The sequence below is a fragment of the Melospiza georgiana genome, chromosome 3 (assembly GCF_028018845.1).
Source record: "Melospiza georgiana isolate bMelGeo1 chromosome 3, bMelGeo1.pri, whole genome shotgun sequence".
Classification (NCBI taxonomy): Eukaryota; Metazoa; Chordata; class Aves; order Passeriformes; family Passerellidae; genus Melospiza; species Melospiza georgiana.
The window spans coordinates 91,610,712-91,635,375 of record NC_080432.1 but is presented as its reverse complement, the minus strand read 5'-3'; the positions used below and the strand labels follow the sequence as shown (position 1 = coordinate 91,635,375).

The 24,664-nt window shown below is 45.6% G+C and overlaps 1 protein-coding gene across 1 annotated transcript; it reads right to left on the bottom strand.

Annotated features, from left to right (window-relative positions):
* Positions 1-13,514: 13,514 nt before the first annotated feature.
* ODC1 (ornithine decarboxylase 1) lies at positions 13,515-23,350 on the bottom strand. Its single transcript, XM_058019616.1, has 11 exons — positions 23,198-23,350; positions 20,189-20,337; positions 19,849-20,022; positions 19,508-19,680; positions 19,086-19,220; positions 18,847-18,928; positions 18,434-18,517; positions 16,990-17,152; positions 16,791-16,903; positions 16,304-16,518; positions 13,515-13,992 (listed from the first exon to the last, which is right to left on the bottom strand). Exons 2-11 carry the CDS (start codon positions 20,288-20,290, stop codon positions 13,851-13,853), a joined length of 1,383 nt encoding a protein of 460 aa, XP_057875599.1. The 5' UTR covers positions 20,291-20,337; positions 23,198-23,350; the 3' UTR covers positions 13,515-13,850.
* Positions 23,351-24,664: the final 1,314 nt, after the last annotated feature.

Here is a 24,664-nt window from a genome sequence, read left to right as displayed (position 1 = left end):
CAAAGGAGGTGTCTGGCAGGCAGCCTCTCCTTTTCACCTCTGTAGGACCCTTGTTCCTGCTTCTAAGAACTGTTCTACTGCATCTTCGAATTTTCCTACTGCATCCTCGCAGTGGTGGTGGCTGCAGGGACAGCCCATCCCACACTTTCTACACATAGCTGTGAGACTGTGCTGGAGATCTGTGGAGCAGGGCTGGGATGTTCCTTGCCAGGTCTTAAACCAAACACGAATAATGAGCAATAAGAAAAACCAGGCTTGTTTGAAGAAACACTGAGACGCCCAGCTCAGAGGAGAGTGCCAGCTAACTCATAGGATATTGGCTCATCCCCTCTTATGGGGAAACAGAACTGAGTTAGGGAGAAACAGAGCTGGTACAGATAATCCTCTGCCTGAATTTGTCTTTCATTTGGGTTTTTTTGGGAGCAAGATGTCTTTGTGAATGGTTTTTAAAGTCTTGTGAATGGTTTTTAAAGTCTTTTGGGATCAGTCTGGGGAAATGTCATGTGCTGAGCATCACAGCATGGAGCTGGGAGCATCATCCTCTTGGGGACACGGAGCCCTCATTTGGTGCAGCTTGTAAGAGCAGCAGGCTTCCCATCTCCAGCTGCCTCTGGGTTGCTATGTGGGAGCTTCAGCCTCCTCGCTCTGGTGCAAAGGTCCAGTCACAAAATGGGAGTGGGAGAAGAGACCCCTCCTCCCAGCTGCTGTGAATACACATCACACTCCTGGGGCTGCAGCATTGACTGAACACTTGTGTTTTGCCTCCTAATTTTTTTCTTTAATGTTTTCCTGGACCCTTTTCAGGGTGAATTTCACTGCTGAGTGGATGCACGGGCAGCAGGCACAGTGCTGGCAGCTGGTTCCTCGGGGACAAGGTGGGTGCACGGACTGTGCCTTAATATGCCATTAATTATCAGGAACAAAACACAGACATTACAGACACTTTCCTTAGAGAAAATAAAATAAACTCAGCTAATTCAGATGTTAGTGTTGCACAGCCATGGTTATTCCTTTGCCACTTTTCTTATGAACTATTAATACATGTGAGGCTCACGACAAGCAGGTTTGATGCCTGCTGAAGGACACAGTGCCATTGCATGTGTGTGGTGACACGGAGGAGCAGGGCTGCCTGCACGCTGTGGACAGTGCTGGTGCTTGAAATGGGTTTCTGGTGCCAGGGTTTACCCCACACTGCACCATCCTCCATCTCACCAGCAGCATCGTGTGCAGTGAGGCCTGGGGGAGCTGCTGCTGGCAGACACCCTGACCACTGGAGAAATGTGATCTTTGGGGAAACTGGCTTTCACAGCCTTGCTGTGCCCCACCTGGGTAGCCCTGGGGGCTAAAGATAACTGTGTGTAAAAGAAGAACTTCACTTTTAATCAGAAAGGGCTTAAGTCAGCTTTAAAAGCAGCTGTTGAACCCTTCTGAATTACTTGGCAGGGAATTCCACATCCACTTTTCATTGAGCTGCTGGTGCTTCAGGCATGTCACCATGAGTCCCCTGTGGGCCCTGCTGACAGCTGCAGCATATAGCAGGGCTCCTCAAGCAGCCCCCTGTGGGACTCCAGCTGTCCCATGAGGATCCCAATGTCTTTTGGGACCAAGGTATCACGGGCCACATTGGTTAAACATTCAGGACTACTCTTTTGAGGAAACTCAACAACTCCAATTCTGCTTAGATCTTTAATAACTGCCAGCACTGCTGCTAGAAACTGTGAAAAAACAAACAAAAAAAAAGGACTAAGAGAGGTCTTTTCCCTCTTTTCCTTCGACTGTGATGCTTTCCTGGGGTGCCTGTGAGGGAGATGCTGGTCACCCTTCCTGCATCTCCATGTGGCCCCTCCTGTGCCCACCACACGGTATCCAGATGATGCTGTCCCCACAGCAGAGGCCAGGGACACCTCAGTTGCTATGGAAACACAAAAAAGGAGCCAGGAGTTCGATTTTTTTTTCCTATCAAAGCAAAGCCACTTGCTTGAAACCCCACTTTCTATTTTGGGTGACTTTGCAGCCCCCATGTTCACATTCTCTGCACAGTTCACACATCCACACTAGGCAGGATGCTTCAAAGGAATAAAATATCCCTGCCCAGCAACCATGCATGGGATGGCCTGGCAATCAAGGCAGTGGAAAGGACCCAAGTCTTCTCTTTCTCTTCTCTGATTTAGCAATTGTCTGGCAAAGTTACTCTCAAGGCACTTGTGCTTTGCACTCCCCTGCAATTTTGGTGGAATTTGGCATCACCTAGAATACAAGGAAAGGGAGAAAGAGGACTGTGAAGGACAATTAAGATGAATTTCCATATTCTGGTGGCTGATTCTCAAGACAAAGCTCACAGCATCAAGCCTGACAGAGTCCAAGAAGTGTTTGGACAATGCTGCTGAACACATGGTGTGAGTCTTGGGAATAGTCCTGTGCAAGGCTGGGAGCTGGACTCGAGGATCCTTGTGGATCCCTTCCAACTGAGCATATTCTGTGATTCTACCATCAACCAGCAAGGTTTGTGCAGTTCCTTGCATTTACACCATCATTTTTCTAATTTTATTTTCTTCAGTGCCAGCTGCCTTTGTTAGGCTCCTTCCACCCAGCTACAAATTTCAGTGCTCTTATGTGGCATGTGTTTTTAAACTTCCTTTTTATGCTTGAGCCAGCACCAATTGATGGTACCTCCCCCAGCAGCCCATGCTTGCTTGCTTTGGGTGTCCCACAAATTCCAGCAAGCCACCTCACAGCTGAACTTGTGGGCAGGCAGCAGGCACTGCTGCTAAGGGGACTTTCTTGAAAATGTCCATCAGCTGATGTCAGCAGTGCACAAAGCTGATGGCACTGACAGTGTTGCTCCTTACTGCACTGCTTTATACTCACAAGCACTTTCCTAAGGATAAGGCTAAATGTCCTGCCTCTGGGGTTGCCTTGTTCTTCCCTAGAATGAGCAATTCCCACCTCTGTCCTGAAGTCTGAGTCACTGCAAAATTTTCATCTCTGTCAGCACCACAGCTCTGTCTTAAAGGTTTTTTCTGAAGAGAGACTGCTGAAGTTGATTCCTTCCTCAGTAATGTGATTTAAATCACCCTTCAATCACTAGTCATTTCCTCACCTTATGGCAATAAGGACAAATTATCCTCTTAAATAAGAGAAACCTGCTTCTAGGAAATGGGTTCAATTTGGAGTGGGTTTTTGAGAAGTGGCAGCCAAGTTTGGATCAGTTGGTTTCTCTGCTGTGGGTGTATGAAGGGAAAGGGCACAGGCAGGAAAAATGGCACATTCTCATGTTGTGCATGACAATGATGCAGAAGGAAAGGGTTTCTGAGCGCTGTAGGGGGGTGCTGCTGGAGCACTGTAGTCATCCCTGCCTGCATCCTCTCTTCACCTGCACCAGAAGCTCATTGCCACAGTGGGTAGATTTTTCTGGGTGGCCCAGCACACCCTGAAAGTCAGTGCTTAATCAAGCCCTGAAAGGTCAGGGACTCTATCACACTGATGGTATGTAGCCACCTCTATTGTTGAACAGCAATGAGATTTACCCTCCAGCTTGCCTCCAGGTCATGCCTTTTCTTAAAAACAGAGGGAAATTATTTTTAATCTGAAAAGGAGTGATGTTGGGGAGGTGTTAAGACTCGGCTTCAGAGGTTGGTGTGGTGGACTTGCCTCCAGAAACAAAGCTCCAAATTCACTTGCTCTGCCCATGGAATTGGGAGAATTATTGGTACTTCAGAGAATTGACCACGGCCTTAGCAGGCTGGCTGGCCATCTGGATGACTAATTAGTGAGTTACAAGGAGTTGGAGCCCAAAGACATGCTCTGCTGTGTCCTGGAAGAAAGGATGAAGTTTCACAGTGAGTACCTGGGTAAGCTGGGGTTTCATACAGGTGAGAAAACGTGAAGTGAATGTATTTGACCCAGGCACGTTTTTAACTTTATCCATGTATCTTAAAGTAACATGTTTTTGTGTTTTTTTCATCCCAGAACAGTGATATTTTACTCTTTATGCCACCAGCAGGGTGGTGAGAAGCCAAGCTATTTAACTTCTTTCCCTTAACCAAAGTTGCAACCACTGCTATGGGTGACAGCGACCCAGGCAGAGGAGCTGCTGCCACCTGAAATGCCACAGGAAAAGCTTTCCAACAACCTGCTTAAATGAACAGAAAGAAATTGCTTGGATCAGCTGGTAGCCACCTGAGTGCACCCAAAGAACAGAAGGATGAGTGTAATCTCTTTTTAGAATCAGCCTCCAGCAAACACAATACCAAATTATTAGCTGGGGTTTCTTTTAGTCACTCTAGGGCATGGTCTAAGGAACTCCAAATCAGTAAGCCTCATATCTGGACCAGGAAAAATCAGTAGAAACTATAGCAAAGTACAGACATTGCAGATACTAGATAAATGTGATGTATAAAGGGAAGAGATAGAATGAGCTCTTACAAATGGAAGTTGTGCCTGATAAATCTGTGATCTCTACAGGAATGAAGAGGTAACACATTCTTAAATGGTCTGAAAAGGGATGGATAGATAGATAGATAGATAGATAGATAGATAGATAGATAGATAGATAGATAGATAGATAGATAGATGTTCACTGATGATACAAGATTGTTTAGGATCATTAGAGATTAGGCAAAATATTGCAGAAGTTTTTCTCCATATTGATTCTGAGGCAGCAAAGCTACTACCCATTAACTAAAGCTTAGTTAAGTTACATAATATTAAAAATGTCTCTAAAAAACAGTAGTTCTAACCATTCATGCATGTTGAGATAAAAATTTAAATGGTATTGGGATCACTTTGAGTAGAGGTCTGAAAATGTCAACTCAGTGCTCACCTTACAGGACAAAGAAGCTTTTGGAGAGCCTTACAGTTTAGGATGATGCTGACCTGGGTAAAATGGTTTCCTGGGCATTGCACTCATCATATGGGGCTACACTGGCCTCTAGGACCTGCCACTCCTGCTCTGGCACAGCATGTCCCCCCTGTGCAGCCTGCATGCCCATGTTTCTGTGCCTTTAGCTCTTTGCTTGACAATTTAAACTCTCTACATGGCAGCTAGTACCTGGCTAAATCACATAGAGTGTCAGCCATATCTGTGCAGAGCAGTGGCAAGAGGCTTCCCAGCTGCCTAATGCAGGCAGGGAACATTTTGATCAGCCCCTCTTGACCCTGCAGCTAATGCAGGCCAGAGAATGTGTCTTGGTAATTTGTGTTCCAGGCTTGTACCTTTGGCCTGAGGCTGGAGACGATGTCAAACATCTGCTGCTGGCCTCCTGAGGGTGACGTCAATGCTCTTTTGTCCTGAGTCTGGTACCAGCTCAGCTGCATCCATCTCTCCCAAAGATAAATTCTACTTTATTGTGTGGTATTGCTCAGGACAGAAAAATCTCATTAGATATCAGCAATTCAGCACTTTACACTCATAGTAATAAATAATGACCAGACTAGTCTTTTTTCCTCCTTTTCACTTTTTCTTTTTTTTTCTTCCTTTCTGCTGGTGCACAGACTCTCAGGAAGAATAGAGGAGCTGGCAGGATGGCCGAGTATGGTTGCAGAGGGTCCCTGTGCATTACTGGGGACAGTATCAGTGAGCCAGGGCAGCAGAAATGTGCTCTGCCTTTCTGCAGTCCCACTGGTGTCCTCTGCCCAAGCAGGGTGGTTTTCTGCAGGAGACAACAGCAGTGGGAAAAACTCAGGGCCTCTCCCAGGTCATGTCTTGGGGTGCATCCAAGGGCACACCCAGATTAAGCTGTCCAGCCCTGGGTAAGGGGTGAGCTCCATGCATGCAGTAGGCGCTGTAAGACATCTGTCTCCAGCCCTCCCTGAGCCATGGGATGCTTCTCTGGTCAGGAGTGCAGGGAGCTGGGCAAGGCTGGACTCATCTGCTGCAGAGGTTTTTAGGGAACCCTCACTCTTCCAACCTGCCCTTATTTCTCATCGGCTGCAGACACTTCAGGGAGTCTCTGTCGAGTCCTACAAACCCCTAGACTTGGTGGCATTGGCAGAAGAACACTGAGAGCTGCTGGCAACCCACCTGGAGGGATGCACCCTGGGCAGGTGTACTGAGCCTCTCTGCTCTGACCTCTTCCCTCCCCACCATCTTTCCTTGAGCTCAAAAGCCAAAGGTTTAAGGAGTTATGTTTACCCTGCAAGCTCTGTTTCTCTCTCAACTTGCCTCAGTGCCAGTCAATTTATTTGCTGGTAATAAAGAAATTTCCTCTCTTCTCCCAGAAATGCAGTGTGCAGGCAATAAGCAGAGCCTTGGGAAGAAGTTCCCGGAGCTAAGGCCCTGTGCTGCTGAGGGGCAGGCGGCAGCGGCCGGGCTCGGTGCGGGGCTGGCTGCGGCAGGCGCGGGGCAGCGAGGCCCTGGCGCGGGCCGCGGCTGCCATCTAGCCACGGTGCCGCTCAGCCCTCACCCGCGCCGCCTTCTTCGGCTAGTCCTGCCCACGGTACGGCTTTGCTGCAGCTTTCCTCTTCTGAGCCACCAAGAGAAGGTAGCTTTAAGGTCTCTTCCTTTGGCGCAGGAGTGCAGCGGTAGCGGCTGCAGGGCCGGGCCGGGCCGTGAGGCGGCTCGGCGGCCGCCGACGTGCGGGTCGCTGGGCCCTGCTCCCCGCAGACCCTGTGTGCCACATCCTTCCTCCCTGACATTCCCCTCTCCTGGGGGAGGGCACCCCCGTGGCCTGCTGCTGGCATGGTTACTGGATCCAGCGGCTGTCCTAAGAACACCAGCAGTACCCTAAACCTGAGGCTGGGAAGGCTTCTCAGCTTTTGAAGCCATTTGCTCCCTCCAAATGTTCGCAGCTGTCCCAGGAGAAGAAGCAGCGATCAGCACATTCAGCTGGGGACACAGGAAAACTGCTTTAGGAGGGTGAGAGGCTACCTTACAAGGGTCAGGGCTCCTGGGTGGAATCTTCACTCCATGGAGCAGGATGAGACTTTTCCCTTTGTTCCAACAGCGACGCTGTGTCTTTAGTTTAACATCCATTACCAGTTCTTCCTGGCTACTTTTTCATTTTTTTGAGGCAGGACTGGGTCCTCTCACTTCAGCAGCTGCTCAGAGGCTGCTGCCCAGTTTAGATCCATTTTAGCCCTGGAGCACAAACCCTCACCAAGCAGAGCCCACAGAGGGGCAGGCAGCCAAGGCTGGTAGTGCTGGCAAACCCCATTGCTGAAGTGAGGGAACTGCTCTGCAGGGATCAGCCCCATGGCACTGCCAGACCCGCTGGGGAGCAGGATGATGGCAAGCACACTAGGGTTGGAAGGGACTTCAGGAGGTCTCTAGCCCAGGCTTCAAGCAGGATCAATTGCAAGATCAGCTCAGAGCTGATCTGTCAGGTCTCAAAAGCCTCCAGAGATGGAGCAACCCCACTAGTCCTGGCTGTCCCCATGAAGCAAGTTTCTCCTTGCATCCAGCCTGACTTCCAGGTTTCAGCTTGTGTCCACTAGCACTTAACATCAGCAATCCTGCAAAGCTGCTCTACAGAAGGTGGCATAAATCAGTTCCATACACTTACTCAAAAAAAACCCCAAAGAACCAAAACAAAAAAAACCTGACAAGAGCAAAGCTAAATTAACCCCAGCAAGAGAGAAGAATAAAAAACATCGCAGAAGTAGCTACTGAAAGGACCAAGTCTCAGACTGGGCTCCAAGCAGGAAACTGGAAGCTGACAGGACAGTTGAGGTAACAGCCTTAATAAAAAATTAAAGAGATCCCAGATCTTTTTGAAGATTTTTGTGTATTAAAACCCTCACATCCTCTGTTTCCCATCTCTGTGAATGGATGGGATGAGAGCTTTGGCTGGGGCTTTTCGAGCTGTGCAATAGCTTAATTATTACTTTGTACATACTTTTTCCATATACATACTTTCTTATTTGCATTTGTTCACTCTAGTAACATCTCACTCCTGCTGTGCTCTAACATCGGGAGTGTGGGACTCATTTGAAAGCTTCCCGTTTCACTCCTTTCCTCCTCCTTGCTTCCCTGGCTCTGACCGACCAAGTTTCTTGGATGCATTTTTTTTGAGCTGAGCTCCATCTTGTGGGCTTTTCTGTGGCTAGTTAGTCACTACGTCCTTATCTCCAGGAGGATCTCCCTTGGCTCCATCGCAGAGGAACAGCTCCCTGCTTTGTTTGCAGCCAGCTATAATCATAGAATCAATCACAAAGTTAGAGAATGGCTTGGGTTGGAAGGGACCCTTGAAGACTGACTAGTTCCAACACTCTGCCCTTGGAAGGGACACCTTTCCACCAGACCAGGCTGCCCAAATAACCCACAGGGGAATGAAACCCAGATGGCAGAAGAAGCTGAGTCCCATAGTACCTGACTTGTAAGGAGTTTGGGAGCCATCCTGGCAGGATGCAGGAGCAATCTCCCTCCCCAGAATGAGCATTCTCTGGCAAACTGGATTTTGTTTTGCTTTTCACTTCAGTCAGATGCTTTAATTGTTTAATGCATGCTTTGACTGCAGAAAGTGGGACAAACATTGCTGAGAAATATTTTTTGAGCTGTTACTGTGAAATGCTGTTGCTACTAATGAACTACAGTTAACAGCAAGTAAAAGGAATTCTTAAGCAGGCTTTTTTTTTTTAATCTAACAATGCAAAGGTTATTTTCTTCTTATCCTCACAGTAAGGGTAGCAGCACTTCTTACTGAAGACTGCATCCGTGTTATCTTGTTCCAAGCATTGCAATCCTGTGCTTTGCAAGATTGCCAGTATCTTCTTTTTTCCAGCTAGTGAGCTTAGTAGCCAAATAAAAAAGGTGATGCTGAATGTCCAAATGCTGTTCTCACACAGTAGGGAAATGCTGTCTCAAGGTAGCTTAAATAATACCTGTAAAATATTTTGGGAATTCTTTGTACTGAGCTGCTACAGTTGCCCTTTCTCAGCTCCTTGCTGAGAAACTCAGCACTTGCTGACTTCTCAAGGTACTCTGAGCCTCCTCATCCCTAGCAGTGATAAGGTGTTGGTAGCAACCCAGCTGGTAGCTCTGGTCTCTGCATCACTGTTCTGAAAGTGTCTCTGCCTTTCCCTCCCTTCCTGAACTGCTGCCCAGCCTTGCTGGCTGCTCTCTGGACTGGAACATGGCAGCTGGCTCCATACCACAAAAGCAGGCTGAACCAATTAGTCCTTTGCAAAGCACTTAAGAGAGCATGAACTGAAGAAACTGTAACTGGAAGGCACTTCTTTTTTGTGGGAATACTGTGGGTAAGACTAGGATCAAGTCTCTAAAATGAGTGAGAAAAAGAAGGGTTGGATTCAGCATGCTAATGCTTTTGTCTTCAGGCAAAGACTAACACATAGAGGAAAATTGTTGCTGCAGTGTAAGCATCAAGAAACACATTCAAATTAGGGTCTAATATTTACTGGACTGTAGCAATACTTGCAAGGCTGCATGGACACACAAGACTGCAGTATGCTCCTTTAAGGGAGCTCCCTTTGTTTGCCAGTGATTTCCCTGTAACACTTGTGACTTCTCTGTGCTGAAGTGGAGGGGACTCAAGGAGCCAGTGTTGTTCATGCCCAAAGGGCTCACCTTCACCCTCACGCTCATCCTGCAAAAGCCATCTTGGTGGCTGTGCCCCCCTGGGTGCTCATCATCAGCTTTCCAAAAGTGGCACCACCGTGGTTGAGTTGCTCTAAACACCTGTACTGAGAACTACAAAACCAACTGAAGAGCAAGAGCAAAGCTTGCCAAATCCTAAGTCCCAGCCCCAATGTGCTCCCCACTCTCAGTGTATTTTTAGGGTGGTCAAGTACAGTGCTTTAGTGAGCTTAAGTCAAATTTGAATTGCAGGCATTTGTGACCATGGGTCCTGAAACCAGACCATGACCGTGGAGATACCAACTGCCTTCAAACTGTAAAGAAAGTCAGGTGATGCAATCAAAACCAGGGACACTCTCCAAAGCAAGTCTCTCTCACTTCTTTTTGTACTGATCAGTGCTTCTTTCAAGAAAAAATGAAAAATAACAATTATTGCAAATGATCGATGATTTTTTTTTGTCAAATATTCATCTAAGGTCTTCTTGCAATACTTTGATAATAATGATTTTATAATAATTATTTTTTAACTTTTTTTTTTGATCTGGAAATCTTGCTGCAAACACCTATTTAAAGGATCCTAGTTTCTGGGGATGAGGTCTGTGGCAGAAGAGCTCCCTCCAGCAGCACCAGGTTTGTTTCTGCTCCTGCAGGTGGAGCCATGGGGTCCCTGCTCCGCGCTGCTCCCAGCTCTGGGTTTCTCTGCTGGTGAAAGTGAGGCAGCAAAATTGACTCTGCCATGGCACTGACACTGTCTGCAAGGCCTATGTGGTAGCCTAGAAAACAGCAGCCTAAAAAGTAAAATGTGAGTTAAGTGGTCATGCAATAAGACAAGGGATCTCTGCCCTGTGGTACGTGGCCATCAGCAACTTCCCCTTGTCCCTTACCTCCTCTCACTCTGTGTCAGTATTCTCCAATGTCTCCAAAAACATTTCCACCTTTGATTTTCCATCTGATGTAATTCCAGAGGATGAGAGTCTCTCAGCTTTTTTTGGTAAATGAAACTACCTGTGCACCAAAGAATGTCAGCTGAACTCCAGTACAGGACATGTATGGCTACATGGGGACTAAACTCAAGTGAGATCTCAAGTATCTTCACTATACACAAAAGAGAAATGAGGTGATGAGAAGCCATCTCAGGTGGAAGTCTTGGTATTTTCCTCAAATATTACTTTTGTTTTACATGTGTGATCCCAAGAGAATCGACATCGCCATCACAGGTGCCAGTGAGTGGAGTGAGCACCCGGGACATTTGGAGCACAGATGCCACAGTCCCTGCCAATGTGCCAGCAAAGCCCACAGTGAGACAGACAGAGCACCATACAGAGCAAGGCTAGCAAGGAGCAAGCTGAAAGGCATAGGCTATTCTTGGCTCCGACTTTAATATTTGTTGAGCTAATTACATCAGACAGATGCAGCTGATCTCAATTTTTCTGGTACGCAGCTCCTCCCTTCCTCCTGTATCAGACAAGCCTGCCCCAGGGAGGAATAATTAAGATGTGCAGTTAGAACAACTAGATATGATTAATAAACACAGCAAAACAGAGCAAAGGCTTTAATGTCCCAAAAGGCCATCAAGGGGAGGTCAAACTAAACCATATGAGCTCACTGCTTACTTTGTTACATCTTTGCTGTCCTACATGGTCCTCACTTCAGCAATAAACAAATTTCCCTACTGTGGATTGTAGAGAATACCCACGGTCACCCTATGACCAAATGCTGTCACTTGGGGTATTTTAAAGTCAATTAACAAATGGACAACTAAGATTCCATGGAAGCCAGGAGCCAGGCAGCCGTGAGATGAAGTATCCCAAAGCCCAAAATATCTGTTCAGCATAACTTGAGAAAGTTAAGATTTACTTAAAGACACACCAGCATTATTGTAAACACTTACGACTCCCAAAAAGTACTAAAAGTCCCTTAGCAAAATTCATTGGGGTTTTTTTATATAGAAGATGCTTCAGATTAGCTGGTTTTAAACACTTGACACACTTGTCAAACATGGCTTAGAGAACATCAGCCAAGTCTATGACATACCAGCCATAGGAGAGAAAGGTAAAGAATTACAGTCAGCTACATTTCTTTTGGAGAGCATCATATGGATCAAAATGCTGGTTAGCATGTTTCTACAGTCCTGGCCTCCAGTAGAGATGTAAATTTTGGATTTTTGAAATAAAACCTAATGAAATAGCTGAAATAACAATTCAAGTGAAATGCAGATGAAGAAATTAATTGGCAGCCTGCTAACTTCTTCTCAGTGAAGCTCACTAATTAGTTTCCATAAGTGATTGCCTTTAAACTACCTGTTGGACATGGTCTCCACCAGCTGTGAGAAGGGAAGACAGACTGTGCCACTTGCCCATCAGGACAGTAGGTGCTAGTGCAGGTATCACATAAGGTCTCACTACAGCTGAACTTCCTTCTGACTCAAAACAGCCCCAGCCTTCAAACAAGGCACTTACAAAAGGTAGCCACGTGTTCTTTACACAACTGCAGCTCCTCAGAGTATATTTGCTGCACACCTGTTCAAATGCACTTAGCTTTGGCAGAGCAAGATGTGGAATTGTTACAGTATTAACATTTGGTTACCGTTTACTACCTCTGTTTACAGAGGTAATGTAAGAATCATTACATTTCCAGATGAATTTGGAGATACTAAAGGAAACCCTGGTTTGGACGCAGTGAGTTTCTATGTGATTAAGGTTAGGGCTCCACTATATGTATATACTGAAGTCTGCCATATGCATAAGAATAAAGGCAAGTGGTATTTTAATCACAAGATTGAAACTGGGAATAAAGCAAATAAAGAAAGACACTTGGGATGCTTCAAGAGATTCAGGAATGAGGTACCATCACTCTTGTTTACCCTACTAATTCAGCTAATGGAGAGTTTCTGCTGGAAGCACAGGACGGAGGTTAAACATTGCCTTTCAGAGATGCTTGTACACAGCTGAAAAACAGCTTTATTTCTCTTATTGCTGGTGTCATTGTTTCTATCAGCAATGCCAACCTTTGGACAACCTTTGAAACTTTAACACTTACTCCAGTAAGTAGTTTAAGGTAGTTTAAGCTTTAAGTATTTACTCAATACATTAATATCTTCCTCTTTACACATCAGGCATTTGCTATGGCATGCCTGAAGTCTAGGACCCTTTGGCAAATAGATCAAAAATCCAGCTGTAGGACCAATTAGTTTATCAGAAACATTCTCTAATTTTAGTGCAAAAAGTGGCAGTAAACTAGCACAGGTTAAACATAAGTCAGAATTCTCTGTTTCAATAAGCAGACTATTTTATCACCAACACCCCCTGTTAGATGACACTAAGTAGAAAATACTAGGAGCTATCACATTTAATCCAAAGGCAGAAGGGTAGCATATCTTTTCATAACATTAAATAAGAGCTTCTAATCGTATTGCACATACAAAAGATGTCAAGTCCCATTTCTTATCTCTTTTATACTAAAGCCCTAGGCAACACAGGGCAGGGAGCCTGTCAGCCACAGTTTCAGCTTCCTGGGTTTTCCTGCACCATATTTTAGTTCTGGCACACATAACAAGCAGTGTGCCACCTGTGGAGCCTGTGCTCTGTTTTGTCGTTAATGACTAGATATGTTTATAAACATATCAAGTGCTGGCCACTGCACTTGCAGACTACCTTGCAGAAAACCAGCACTGCACTGAACCTGCAATATGCAACTTGGTACACACATGTTCATTAGTGAAAAATAAGTGTGAATTCACAAGAGTTCACATAATATTCAATTTGTTGAAAGTCAACTTTCTTCTCATCACATATGAAAAAAGACAATTCCATTTCCCTATCCATTGAGGGGGTTTCCTTCACTTCAGTTGAGAGAGCAACAGTAGGGGAGATCCATTTATTAATAAGTTCTGGGCTTGCAGCATCTGGTCTGCCCTCACATATGCTGTAAGAGCCATCTATGACACATTAATTTTCTACAGATTAATGAAACACAGGGCCAGTTATTTCAATATACTTTATTTTAAAACAGGTAGGTCACAAAGCACTAAGCTTAGCCCGTTCTGCCATACACAAGCTACAAATACTTGTTTGACAGTTGAGGGTCAGTCTTTAGTAGCATACATGAAAAGTGAATAAAAATCCATATAAAACAATATTCAAATAGTTTCCATAGGAACACAGATAATTGTGACCCATCTCCTAGTAATTTTTCTTGCATTTATGCCAAATCTAAATGTTAAAAAAAACACTTAAAAATTCTACCAAGAATTAAGTTAACAGTCCCCCAAATGCCCTAAATTCAATGACTAACCTTGCACTTAGTTACTAAATATTACCTATACATTAATACTAGCTGAAGCACAAGTTGCTGGATAGTCAATTCCACTTTCCCAGGCACAAGAGACTGGCAGACTAGCAACATCCTGCTCCTCCACCTCAGCTAGGAACCCTTGCTCCTTGATCTGCTGCATTAGTTGCCTAGAAAGAAAAAAAAAATAGAGTGAGTCAAAAACTGTTTCACTGCAATCTACCTAAAAATGTAAGGTACATTTTTTTAAATTGTCAGTGAGTATGAAATTAATTCTTTATGCATCATCTGCAATCCTGATATTATCATAGAGGGGAAAAAACCTAAAAACAATAAAAGCAGAATCCATGCAGGTCATTTGTGGCTGGCTAGGCTTTAGGGTTAAGTGCCAATACCAAGCTGATTTTACCATTTCTGTGTAGGATTTAGATTTGCAAAGATTCACCCATATAGTTGCATCTGTATACCTCATGCTATTCAGATTTACTGTCTTAGTGCTCAATCGTTCAGAATTTCAGATGTGAAAATCCCTGACAACTTGACTGTCACTTATCCCACAGCCTCACATTAGTGGGTTACTTGAATCAAGAAAAAGTATGGATAACAGACTAGGAAAGGAGCTGACCAGACCAGTAAGAACCAAGCAACTCCTTCCATATTCAGACAAGAGCTGTACTAAAACACAACCTCATAAGAAGTTCAGTTAACTGAGTTTTTGGACTTAGTTCATAGATTCATAGAAAAGCTTGGATGCAGCCCAGGACATGTTTGGCTTTCTGGACTGCGAGGGCAATGGCTGGGTCAAGCCTAGCCTCTCATCCACAGCACCTCCAAGTCCTTCTGAGTAGGGCTGCTCTGGATCTGCTCATCCCCTAGCCTGGATTCATAACAGGGGTTGCCCCCATCCAGCTGGAGCACCTTGCACTTGGTCTTGTTGAACCTCATGAGATCCCCATGGCCCCACTTCTCAAGCCTGTCCCAGTCCCTCAGGTGTGAGGTGGCATCCCATCCCTCAGATGTGTCAACAGCAACACTCAGCTTGGTGTCACCTTATAGTTCTAGTTATCTTAGGAATACAAGGCAAACAGTTGTGTCACTGCACGGCTCCTCATGTATTACTGGTTTTTACTTAGACATATGTAATCATCTTGTCCTTTATCTTTCACAGTTTCTAGTCCCAAATTTAGTTGTTCATCTCTAGAATATGTAGATGACATTCCAAAAGACTTTTGCCTGTCCTAGAAAGATCTGCAGCATAATCTCATTGATGCATGCCTCTCAGTTAAAGGCCAGCCTTTATCACAGAATATTCTTGTCAAAACAGAAAACACACATAGGCCTGAAAGAAGGCTGGGCTGTGGCCGTGGATTACAGTTATGTTTGCATAATTAAGCTCAGCATGCCTCAGACCAAATATTAAATTTTAACAGCAACCTAGTGATACAATGAAAAAGCAAATTATTCTCCCACAGAGCCATTTTTAGTTCAATTAGACACCGTTTTGGGGTGCTAAGGGAAGTCGAAAGGCTTCATGTGTTTTGAAAACTGCTTCAATTGACTGGAGATTTCACTAAAGGAAAGAAAAAATAAAAGCCCTGCTTATACCAGCAGGGTTAGTAGAAGAATAGAGGAATCTTACTTTTACGTCAGGATTTCCCCTGAATTTAAAGATTTTCAATAAATTCAAAACCAACCCAACAGCAGAGCTAATCATGCTTTAGGGTAACACTTCTGCCCAAAAGTCCTCTGCCAGTTCAGCAGGCAGATACCAGTAGAGAGGTAAGGGCTTCCTCTTACAGGAAACCCCACTTTTACAGAAGGTGCAATCCATTAACCTCTGTTGCAATGCAGAGCACACAGGTTACTTTAAACTGCTGTTTAAGTTGCAGTTTCACAGAATCCTTGCACTTAAAAGGTAGTCCTGCTTTCTTTACTTACCTGCTTAATAACTTCCCATGGAGATCTAGCACTCTGCACTGAGCACTGAGCCAGAGCTCAACCTAAACCAAGGAATAGCTCTCAAACAAACATAGAGATCATACTGTGAAGCAACACTGTTGAATATCTCTGCATCCTGCAGTAAGCTAGTAATTCAGAAGACAACATATTATAACTGTGATTGACTGGTCTCTGATTACAAATCACAGAACCTAAATGTAAAGAATTTATAATGATTCTGTATGTTGTGCAATAATAAAACACTAGCTAGAATTCAGATTAATGAAGTCTCCTAACATTGCCCCTTTAAAACCATCTTTCCTATAAGCATGTACAACAGAGAAAAGTAATTAGTAGCATCAGCATTTTTCTAACCACACAGCAAAAGCTTTCAGAAGCACTGCCTTTTTCTCACACCAGGAGGCTTTACGAGAGCTGTAGCACCAAGACTACCCTTGCTTGTTAAGGGGTAGCCAACTGATACAAGCTATTTATTACAGTGATCTCAGAAGTACTGATGGATCAAGCTACTTAGTTACTAACCATGCTGGTCTTGACATCACATAGTGTATTGTTGGCCTCTGGAATCCATTGAAAGTAGAAGCTGCTGCAACAGTATAGGCACCCATGTTTTCAAACAGGATCCAGTCACCAACTTGCAGCTCCGGCATGTTGAACCGCTCAACAATCCGATCCAAGCCATCACACGTTGGTCCCCAAATGCTGCAGGAGTAGCAGCTGTCATCTGGCTTAGGCCGCTAAAGAAGAGTGGAGTTTAATTAGTTGACTGTCAAAACAGAACTTCCAGAAGCAATATCATAGTGTAACATTTCCCCTCTGAAGAAAAGGAAGAGCTGCTTGCAGGTTCTTCACCTCTGACTTTGAGTTAATTCCACTGCGTGCTTCATAAGTTAAATGCCAGAGTCTGGCAACATGAAGGGAGCAGTGAACTGAAAAGTGACTGCTGTGACAAGGATTCTCCTACACCCATGATATGTGACTAGTATGTGATATTTCTGAACAGGCATACCTTTTGCAGGACTGGCTTAACATGCGCATGATCATACAAGATGCAGTTGAATGATCCATAGACCCCATCATTCACGTAGTACATAAGTGTTTTGTCATTTGTATCATCTTCATCTGGAAGAAGTTGAGACACCAGTGAGAAAAAGTCTTGAAAAGACACACAGTTGGCTAGATGTAAGTCTAGGGCTTGATTTACATACCATCAGAACCTGTTTGCTCCTTCAACACAATTTTCTTTGCAATTATGTTGACTGCCAGAGTGAATGCTGATGCAACATAGTATCTTCCTGGCTCTGCAATAATATTTATTCCAGAATCAGAAGGGAAGTATTTATCCAGTGCTGGGTTGATTACACTTGTGATCTAGGGAAAAAATCAGATGCTAGTATTAGAATTTCAGCTGCTACTCAGGTGCTACCTTAGACATCTGAAATGAAGTAAGATTCTCAAATTAAAAATTATATACTAATGAAACATGTAACATCTATTGTAATTTCTATTGACTGCTTTTGGTTTTTTTTCTTATTCAAAATCTTGTTTGCAATTAAATTTACTATATACAAAGCAACAAAAGCAGACACCTCTTGCAGCTTAAAGTTTAAGTAACAAAGCAGGTCATGTTTGAGGCTGAAGGAAATCACCCCTCCTAGGCTCATTAAACCATCATTAATGCCCTGCAAGTCTTCACACTTCAAATCTGATATGCAGTTCACTTGTAGTGCTGCTACTTATGCACTATTCCACAGCTTACTAAATCCTAAAGACGTCATCTCATGGGATCAATAAGCATACAGAGGGCTTTCCCATCATACTTGAACTTCAGCTGCCTTCATGAACAGTTATTTCCAGGTTCTGAGGTTATCCTGAAGCCGCCTCCAACTGCAACATGACTGTATCATGCCATAGAGCCCAATGACATAATTTGTTTTTGATGCCTCACATGTGCCCACACTGCACTATGAGAAGCCAGACTTCATTAGGAGCTACCGAAAGGGCTACAATGTTGGCTCACACTATTACAAGAAAATGTTTAATGTAACCTGCTGTATCCTTGTGTTAGCATGTAACATTTAACACCTCCTCGGGTTAGAAGGCAAAGTGCTCTGACAACACTGCTGTAAAGTAAGTGGGAGTCCCAGCAATATTCAGCCCCCTTGCCTCTTCAGAAAGCAGAGCTATTGTTGAGGTAATGCAGACTGGAAAACACTGAACAACTTAATTATCCAAAAGCCAGTCCTAAATCAAATCCAACACTGACCTCATATGCTGCCACCCCTAAGGACAGTATGGGCTCAGGACTACCCTTTCACCCTGTTTGGGAGCACTGCCAATCTATTCTGTCTCAAGTACAGAACCAACTGAAAGAAGTCTATGCCAGTAAGAATCAACCCTGTAGTTAAAACTGGCTTTACTTTTTTGAGACTTCTGCATGTTTGTGCAGTCATTAAGCTATATATCTAATGAGCTCATTTAATTTCTAGCTTTCAGATTAATTCCTCTTTGCCTCTTAATTACATTTCTGACCAAGCAGACACATTTTTGCAAATGTGTCTGCATACAAGCAGAAAAAGCAAGATTTTATTTGATCCAGATCAACACTCAAAGCAGACTCCGCAACCTGAGAACTTCTTAGCAAAGCTATACCTCTTCAAATTTAAGCTTGACATCTTCAGAGCCAGGGAAGCCACCACCAATATCAAGCAGATACATATTGAAGCCAAGTTCAGCCTAAAATGAAATGAACAGCAATACTGTCAAGAAAAGTTTATAATTTATGTCAGTTTATAATTTTCCATTTTAGCTTAAAAAGTAATGTGAAGTCATTTCATTAACACTTGAAACAGAGCTAACACATGTTCAAGTAACAGTAATTTGAGTTTGAGCTGCCACTTTTAGTTCTGCCAAGCTGGTCAAAGTAAGCTACCAGGACCTAAAAAATTCCAACAACATCAAGTCAGTGACTTAGCTAGCTTTTAACCCCATAATAGTTGTATACTTCATTCAGTTTTGCCACAACAGTTGAGCAGTAGCTCCAGAGAAAGCAGAACTAGACTTACTCCCATATCAAACACACAGCGGGCATCAGAAATGGCTTGAACAAAGGTCTCTGGGTCTGTACATCCACTTCCAACATGGAAACTGCAAAAAGATACAAAATATCAGTTGCTATTTGGCAAATTACTCAAGAAGTTTTGTACAAACTCATGTCATCACATGCAAAGGCAGGGCTATTATCAGGTAGACCATTTAAAGGAAACTTATTTAGTATGACTGTGTTTTGATACTGTCAGCTCACCTAACTCCAACAATGGCAAGGTCAAGTTCTTTTGCACGCTCCAGAAGAAGCCTGCTGGTCTTAAGCGTAGCCCCAAATTTAACACTCAGACGACAGACTGCTTTGGAGTCATCGGTGGTAATGCGCAAGACCAACCTAGGAACAGGAAAAATGAGGAGTTAAGTTTCAATATAACAGACATCATCACCAGGCAGGTATGATCTCAGAATGAGATTGAGCTTAAAGATACAAGCTACTCTGCTATCTCTTCCTAAAGTGCTAGTAAAATATACAAGATTAGATTTGACTGGTTAAAAGTATGTTTATTATTTCATAGTTTTGCAGACTACCTTAAACTAATGAAGAACAAGTTTCAGATAAAGCAGATATTTCTGTATCTTGAGAACCCATGGAAGAATTATAGAACAATTAGCATTACTTACTTGGCTTTTGGATGGGCCCTTGCAACTTTCATTAGTTCTACTTCACTATCAAATGTCATCATCTGCACACCACTGCTGGCAGCATGTTTGATTTGAGATACTTGTTTGCAGGGATTTGCATATATTATTCGCTCAGGAGGCACACCAATGCTCTGTACCAGCTGTATTTCAGTCTGAAGAAAGAACAGATTACACTTGTAGAAGATATTTCTTGAGAGATGATTAATGTAATCAGAACTACAAAAGCAACACCACTCGGTTATGCTTAATTTTACACAAACATGGCTTGTAAGGCTGCACAGATACCAGCATCACAGATCAGAAGACAGCTGAGATCTCACCTTACTGGCACAATCAAATCCTGCCCCAAGAACAGCAAGTGTCTTCACCACAGCTTTGCTGTCGTTGCATTTTACGGCATAGAAGGGGGTCACCCGAGGAAGGGCCTTATGCCACCGCATGTGCTTCTTCACAATGTCCCCGAGGTCAGCAACATAGAAGGCATCTTTATCATCCTAGAGCAAACACACATCTTAACCTTACAAACAATAGATAACAGGGTAAGCCTAGAGGTCAGCATTTGAGGGGGCTGTCTTGTGGATCATTTGCAAGGACAACTTGTTCTATTAGTTTATAAGTTTGTAACATCATGAAATGTAGTGGTTTTCCCATCATACTTACAGAAGATGACACTTCATTTATTTTTTGGTCAAGGATATCCTTGGCAGTAAAGCCTTCATCAAGGAAGGTCAACTCAAATTCTTCTTTGCTGAAGTTACTCATGACTTCCAAGATTTCAGGTTTACGTGAAAGGACTCGGGTATGAAGTACTGGGAAAAAAAAAGTTAGTTACATAATTTGAGTTTATATAGTTTACATTCAATACTTCACTTAGATTCATACAGTCGTTATATGAGCACTACTTAGTGCTCATGTAATTTACAATTATACAGCTCCTACAGTGATCACTTCTAGCTGCGTAGATTAGACACTTGCATAATGACAGAACAGATGTAATCAGAACCAAGGAGGCAGGCCAAAATAATCTTGCTAGCTGGAAGGCAAGTTCTCCTCTGTTCAACAATTCTATGATGTTCTGAATCTGCTCAAAGAAAAAAACCTATCAAATAAATACTGTCAGTTATTATTAGTCTGGCTCCCTGGAAGTTTCTGCTGTCTTTTCCTTCACATCAGAGCTATTAATATTATGGCTAGCATCTACTTATGACCTTTTTTTTAACTCCTAAGCACTATTTTAGCTCACCAGTTTCAGAAGAAAGGGTTTACTTATTGCCAATATAGAATCCAAGACTACTGACTTCTGAGTAGTAACAACTCTTATTAGGTCCAAGCCAGGTAAATATTTGGATTCTCAATACAGTTCAGACCATGCATAAAGCAGACATGAGAACAGGGCTTTCCTTGAAGCTGCTCTGTTGGTAGTCAGAGCTTCCCTGTTCTACTCATGACCTCCAAGCTACATGAGAACCTCAGCTGTCATGAGTGGCAGATACACACTTTGAGACTGGTTCCTAACTCTGACCCGCAGAAAAAGTTTTAACAGGGATCCCAATTCGCACTTGAGAATAGGATCTTACAAATCTTCATTGCTAACAGAAATCTATCTACTAAGTAGAAAGTCCCTTGAGAATTACAAATAAGGAGCAAAAGCACACTCCTCTGCCATCCATGATCCATGAAGTCCATGGGCCACCCTTTCACTGGATAGCCCAAACAGAGAGCAACAGCATTCTCCATCAAGCTGTTAAGCAGAGTGTGTGCTGCCTTTCAAAGACCTCAGCACTGCCAGTCATTCATGTAACGGGATCCAGCCTCCTTCCTTCTCTCAGCAATTTTTACACTCAAACTAGTCATGCAGCCTAGGACTGAAAACTATGCAAACTCTGAATTACTCACTAATATTAAGTTATGTTACTGCTTCCTTTATTTTCAAAAAGTCTGGCTATAAACCAATTGAAAAAGGATGTTTTATAGCTGTTACAGTTTAACAAGACCAACAGAAAAAACCCAACAGAATCATTAATTCCATATATGTGTATAACACCATTATTTGAATTTTACTGAATAACTTTGAAACATCAGCCGTTACACTTCATTTCAACCTTCAGAAACATATGGCAACAAGAACTACTTCATATCTTTTGATCATTTCTCACTTATCAGAGACTTATAGATTTGAGATTCAAACTAGACTAAGCTTTGATTCTAATAAACCCAACAATCCGTTGAACCTCATTCTCCTTCTGCTCTCATTCACGTGCAGTGATAATTCTATCACAAGCTGGATTAAAGTCTTCTCTTTAAAGCCTCTTTGAAAAGACCATAAGAAGTAGCAAATTAAACACTTCTCAGGAGGTGCTTGTTACTATGGAGAAGTTGCATCTCATCATAGACTTGCAGAAAGCAGTTCAGGGACTTCATCTATGGTTAAGAGATGTGAACACCATCAGGAAGAATTTAGTTTAACCTCCCCACTGCATGCAGAGAACGGCATGAACAGCACTTTTCCTTTTAACATGTAAAAGGGAAATTACTTTTACTGGCCACAACAGATTTTGTTAGAAAGTTCTTGCAAGCTTTCCATCTCCACCTCACTGCACAATTTCAACTACAGTGTAATTACACAGCATATAGACAGAACACGATCATGTAGGTGCAAACTGTAGCCTCCCAAAGGATGTTTCTACTTGGACTGTGAGCAAAGTGTCCGCAGCTCCCCAGAAGAAAGGCAATTTATGCTCATTTAGAATTCGTTCTCCAGAACATTTCCCTATTTAGCAGCTGTACATAGAGCTGAGTCATGCCTGCAGGCTCGGAACTCAAACAGCCAAGCTGCGTCTGGAAAAGGTGCCCGAAGCGCCCCTGACTCCGGAGCCCGCAGAGCGCTGCGGGCTGCACGGACGGGGCCGGCTGCCCTGCCCTCACCGACGCCTTCTCCCTGCACAGCCACACGGTCCCGCAGCAGAGCCCGAGGCGGCCGAGATAGGGCTGCTCTGCCCGCCTCGGCAGCGGGGCATTGCGGCTTCCCGAGGAGGCGCCTGTCAGCCCCGGGTGCACCTTCACTAGAGCTCACATCACCCCGAGACGCCCGGGGAGCAGCGCTCCGCGGGAGAGGGGCTCGCTCCCCATCCCTCGGGCTATTCAAGGCCAGGTCGGACGGGGCTCTGAGCAGACGGGTCTAATGGAAGTTGTTCCTGCCGTAGGCAGAGTTAGACCTGGATGGTCTTTAAGGTCCCTTCCAACCCAAACTGCTCTGTGACTCTCTGATCCGCTCCCGGCCCAGGCCAGTGCCCGCCGGGTGTGCAGCGGGGCAGCGCCCCGGCGCCGCTCGGCCCAAGGGCGAGCCCGGCCGCCTCAAGCCCCGTTCCTGCCACGCACCTGCCTTTCCCCACCCCGGAAACAGCCCGGCGGCCACGGCGGGGCCGTCCCTTCCCCCGCTGCCGGAAAGCGCCGCCAGTGTTCCCCAGGCGAGCCGGTCTGGCCCGCTTACAGCCGCCCGCAGCCTCCCGCCTCCCCACCGGGGCCGGGGATTCCCCGTGCCCGGCGGCAGCACCGGCGCCCAGCCCGGGCCGCGCCGCTTGCCAGCGGCCCCGCAGACACGTGGCTCCGTGCCGGCCGCTTCCGCCGCCCGCCCGCCCGCTCCCCGGCACATCCCGCCGCCCGCCTCACCTCGCAGCGGTGGCGGAGCTGCTGTCAAGCCCCGCGGCGGCCGATCCCCTCGCTCCGAGCCGCCTCCCCCTCCTCCTGCGAGCCGGGCGCGATGCGCGGAGCCGGGCGGGAGCGCCGGACCGGCTGAGGAGGAGCGGGGCTGGCGGGGCGAGCGGGGCGCCGCGGCTGACAAAGCTTCGCCACAGCCGCCGCGCTCCTATTTATAGCGCCGCGGCGTCGCTGTGGCAACGCACCAGCTCAAACCAGCCGCGATCGGCTGGGACCGGGCGCGCTCCCACCGCCGCTATTGTGACGTACGGCCGGACATGCGCACGGCGCCCCCCGCCCGCCCCGCCCGCCCTGGCCCCGGCCCCGGCCCCGGCCCGGCCCCTGCCGTGTGTGCCGAGCCTCTGCGCCGGCTGAGGGCCCCTTCCCCCTGCGGTCGCCCGGGACGGGATCCACCTGCGGGGTGATGTGCGCGGCCCCAGCGCTGCGGGCTGCCAGCAGGTGCATGGCCCGCGCCGTCCCCGCCGCCGGTTCGGTACTCCCGGATCGGTACCGCAGCCTTAGCGTGAAAAAGCGGCTGCAGGAGGCCGGAGGGCTGCGGCTCCAACCGATGCCTTTGGCAGATGTTGGAGGAGAGCACTGCTGAGCCAGGGGACACGGAGTGTGCCACACCCGAGGTGCCGGTGGGATGACAGAGCCATCCAATGTGTGCGGCTCGGTGCTCTGTGCTCGGTGCTCTGTGCCGCTGTGCTCGGCACTGGCTGCTGTCCGCAGCGATGCTGCCCCTGCCTGCACCTCTGACCACCGACGGTGCTATCCAAAACACTTCCCGTGACACTGACCTGAGTTTTCCCATCCGCGCTTGTTATGACACCGGTAGCTGTTTCCACTCTAAGGTTATTTTGTATTACTGGCTTATTTTAGAAATGGGCGTCCAGGGTAAGAAGGTATCAATTGATCCTTTCAATGCAGTTTTGGTTTAGCCCTGAGCGACTGTGCTTTCTGCCCTTGTCAGGACAGACATTTTCTGCTCCTCTCCCCCTCTCTTTAAAAAGTTCAAGCTTCACCCCATGGTAGATGGACTAAGTCCCTGCCCTATGGACTGAGTTCCTGCCATGTCAATGTTTGTGGGAGGATGGAGCTGCCCTTGCCATGCTGAAAAAGTGATTTTTACACCCAGCCACCTCTAGAGCATTTATAAGAGAGGCAAGGAGCCTTTCTGCAGCCCTTGCTGCAGGACAGAGCTCAGGGTGCTCCTGCTCCCCATGTCCAAGTCACTGAAGGCTCTTTAAATGGCTTTATGAAAGTAGATACCTGGGCTGCCCTTGCCCTCCTGCAGAGCTGTGAGTGAGCACTGCAAAGGAGAAAACCCTCTGTCCTACATGGGGAAAAGTGATGGGAAGTGCTGGCTGCAGTGGGGTGTGGGATGCTCTGTGGAGCAAAGCAAAAGGTTGTGCTCACTGGCCTCAGAGGTTCCATCCC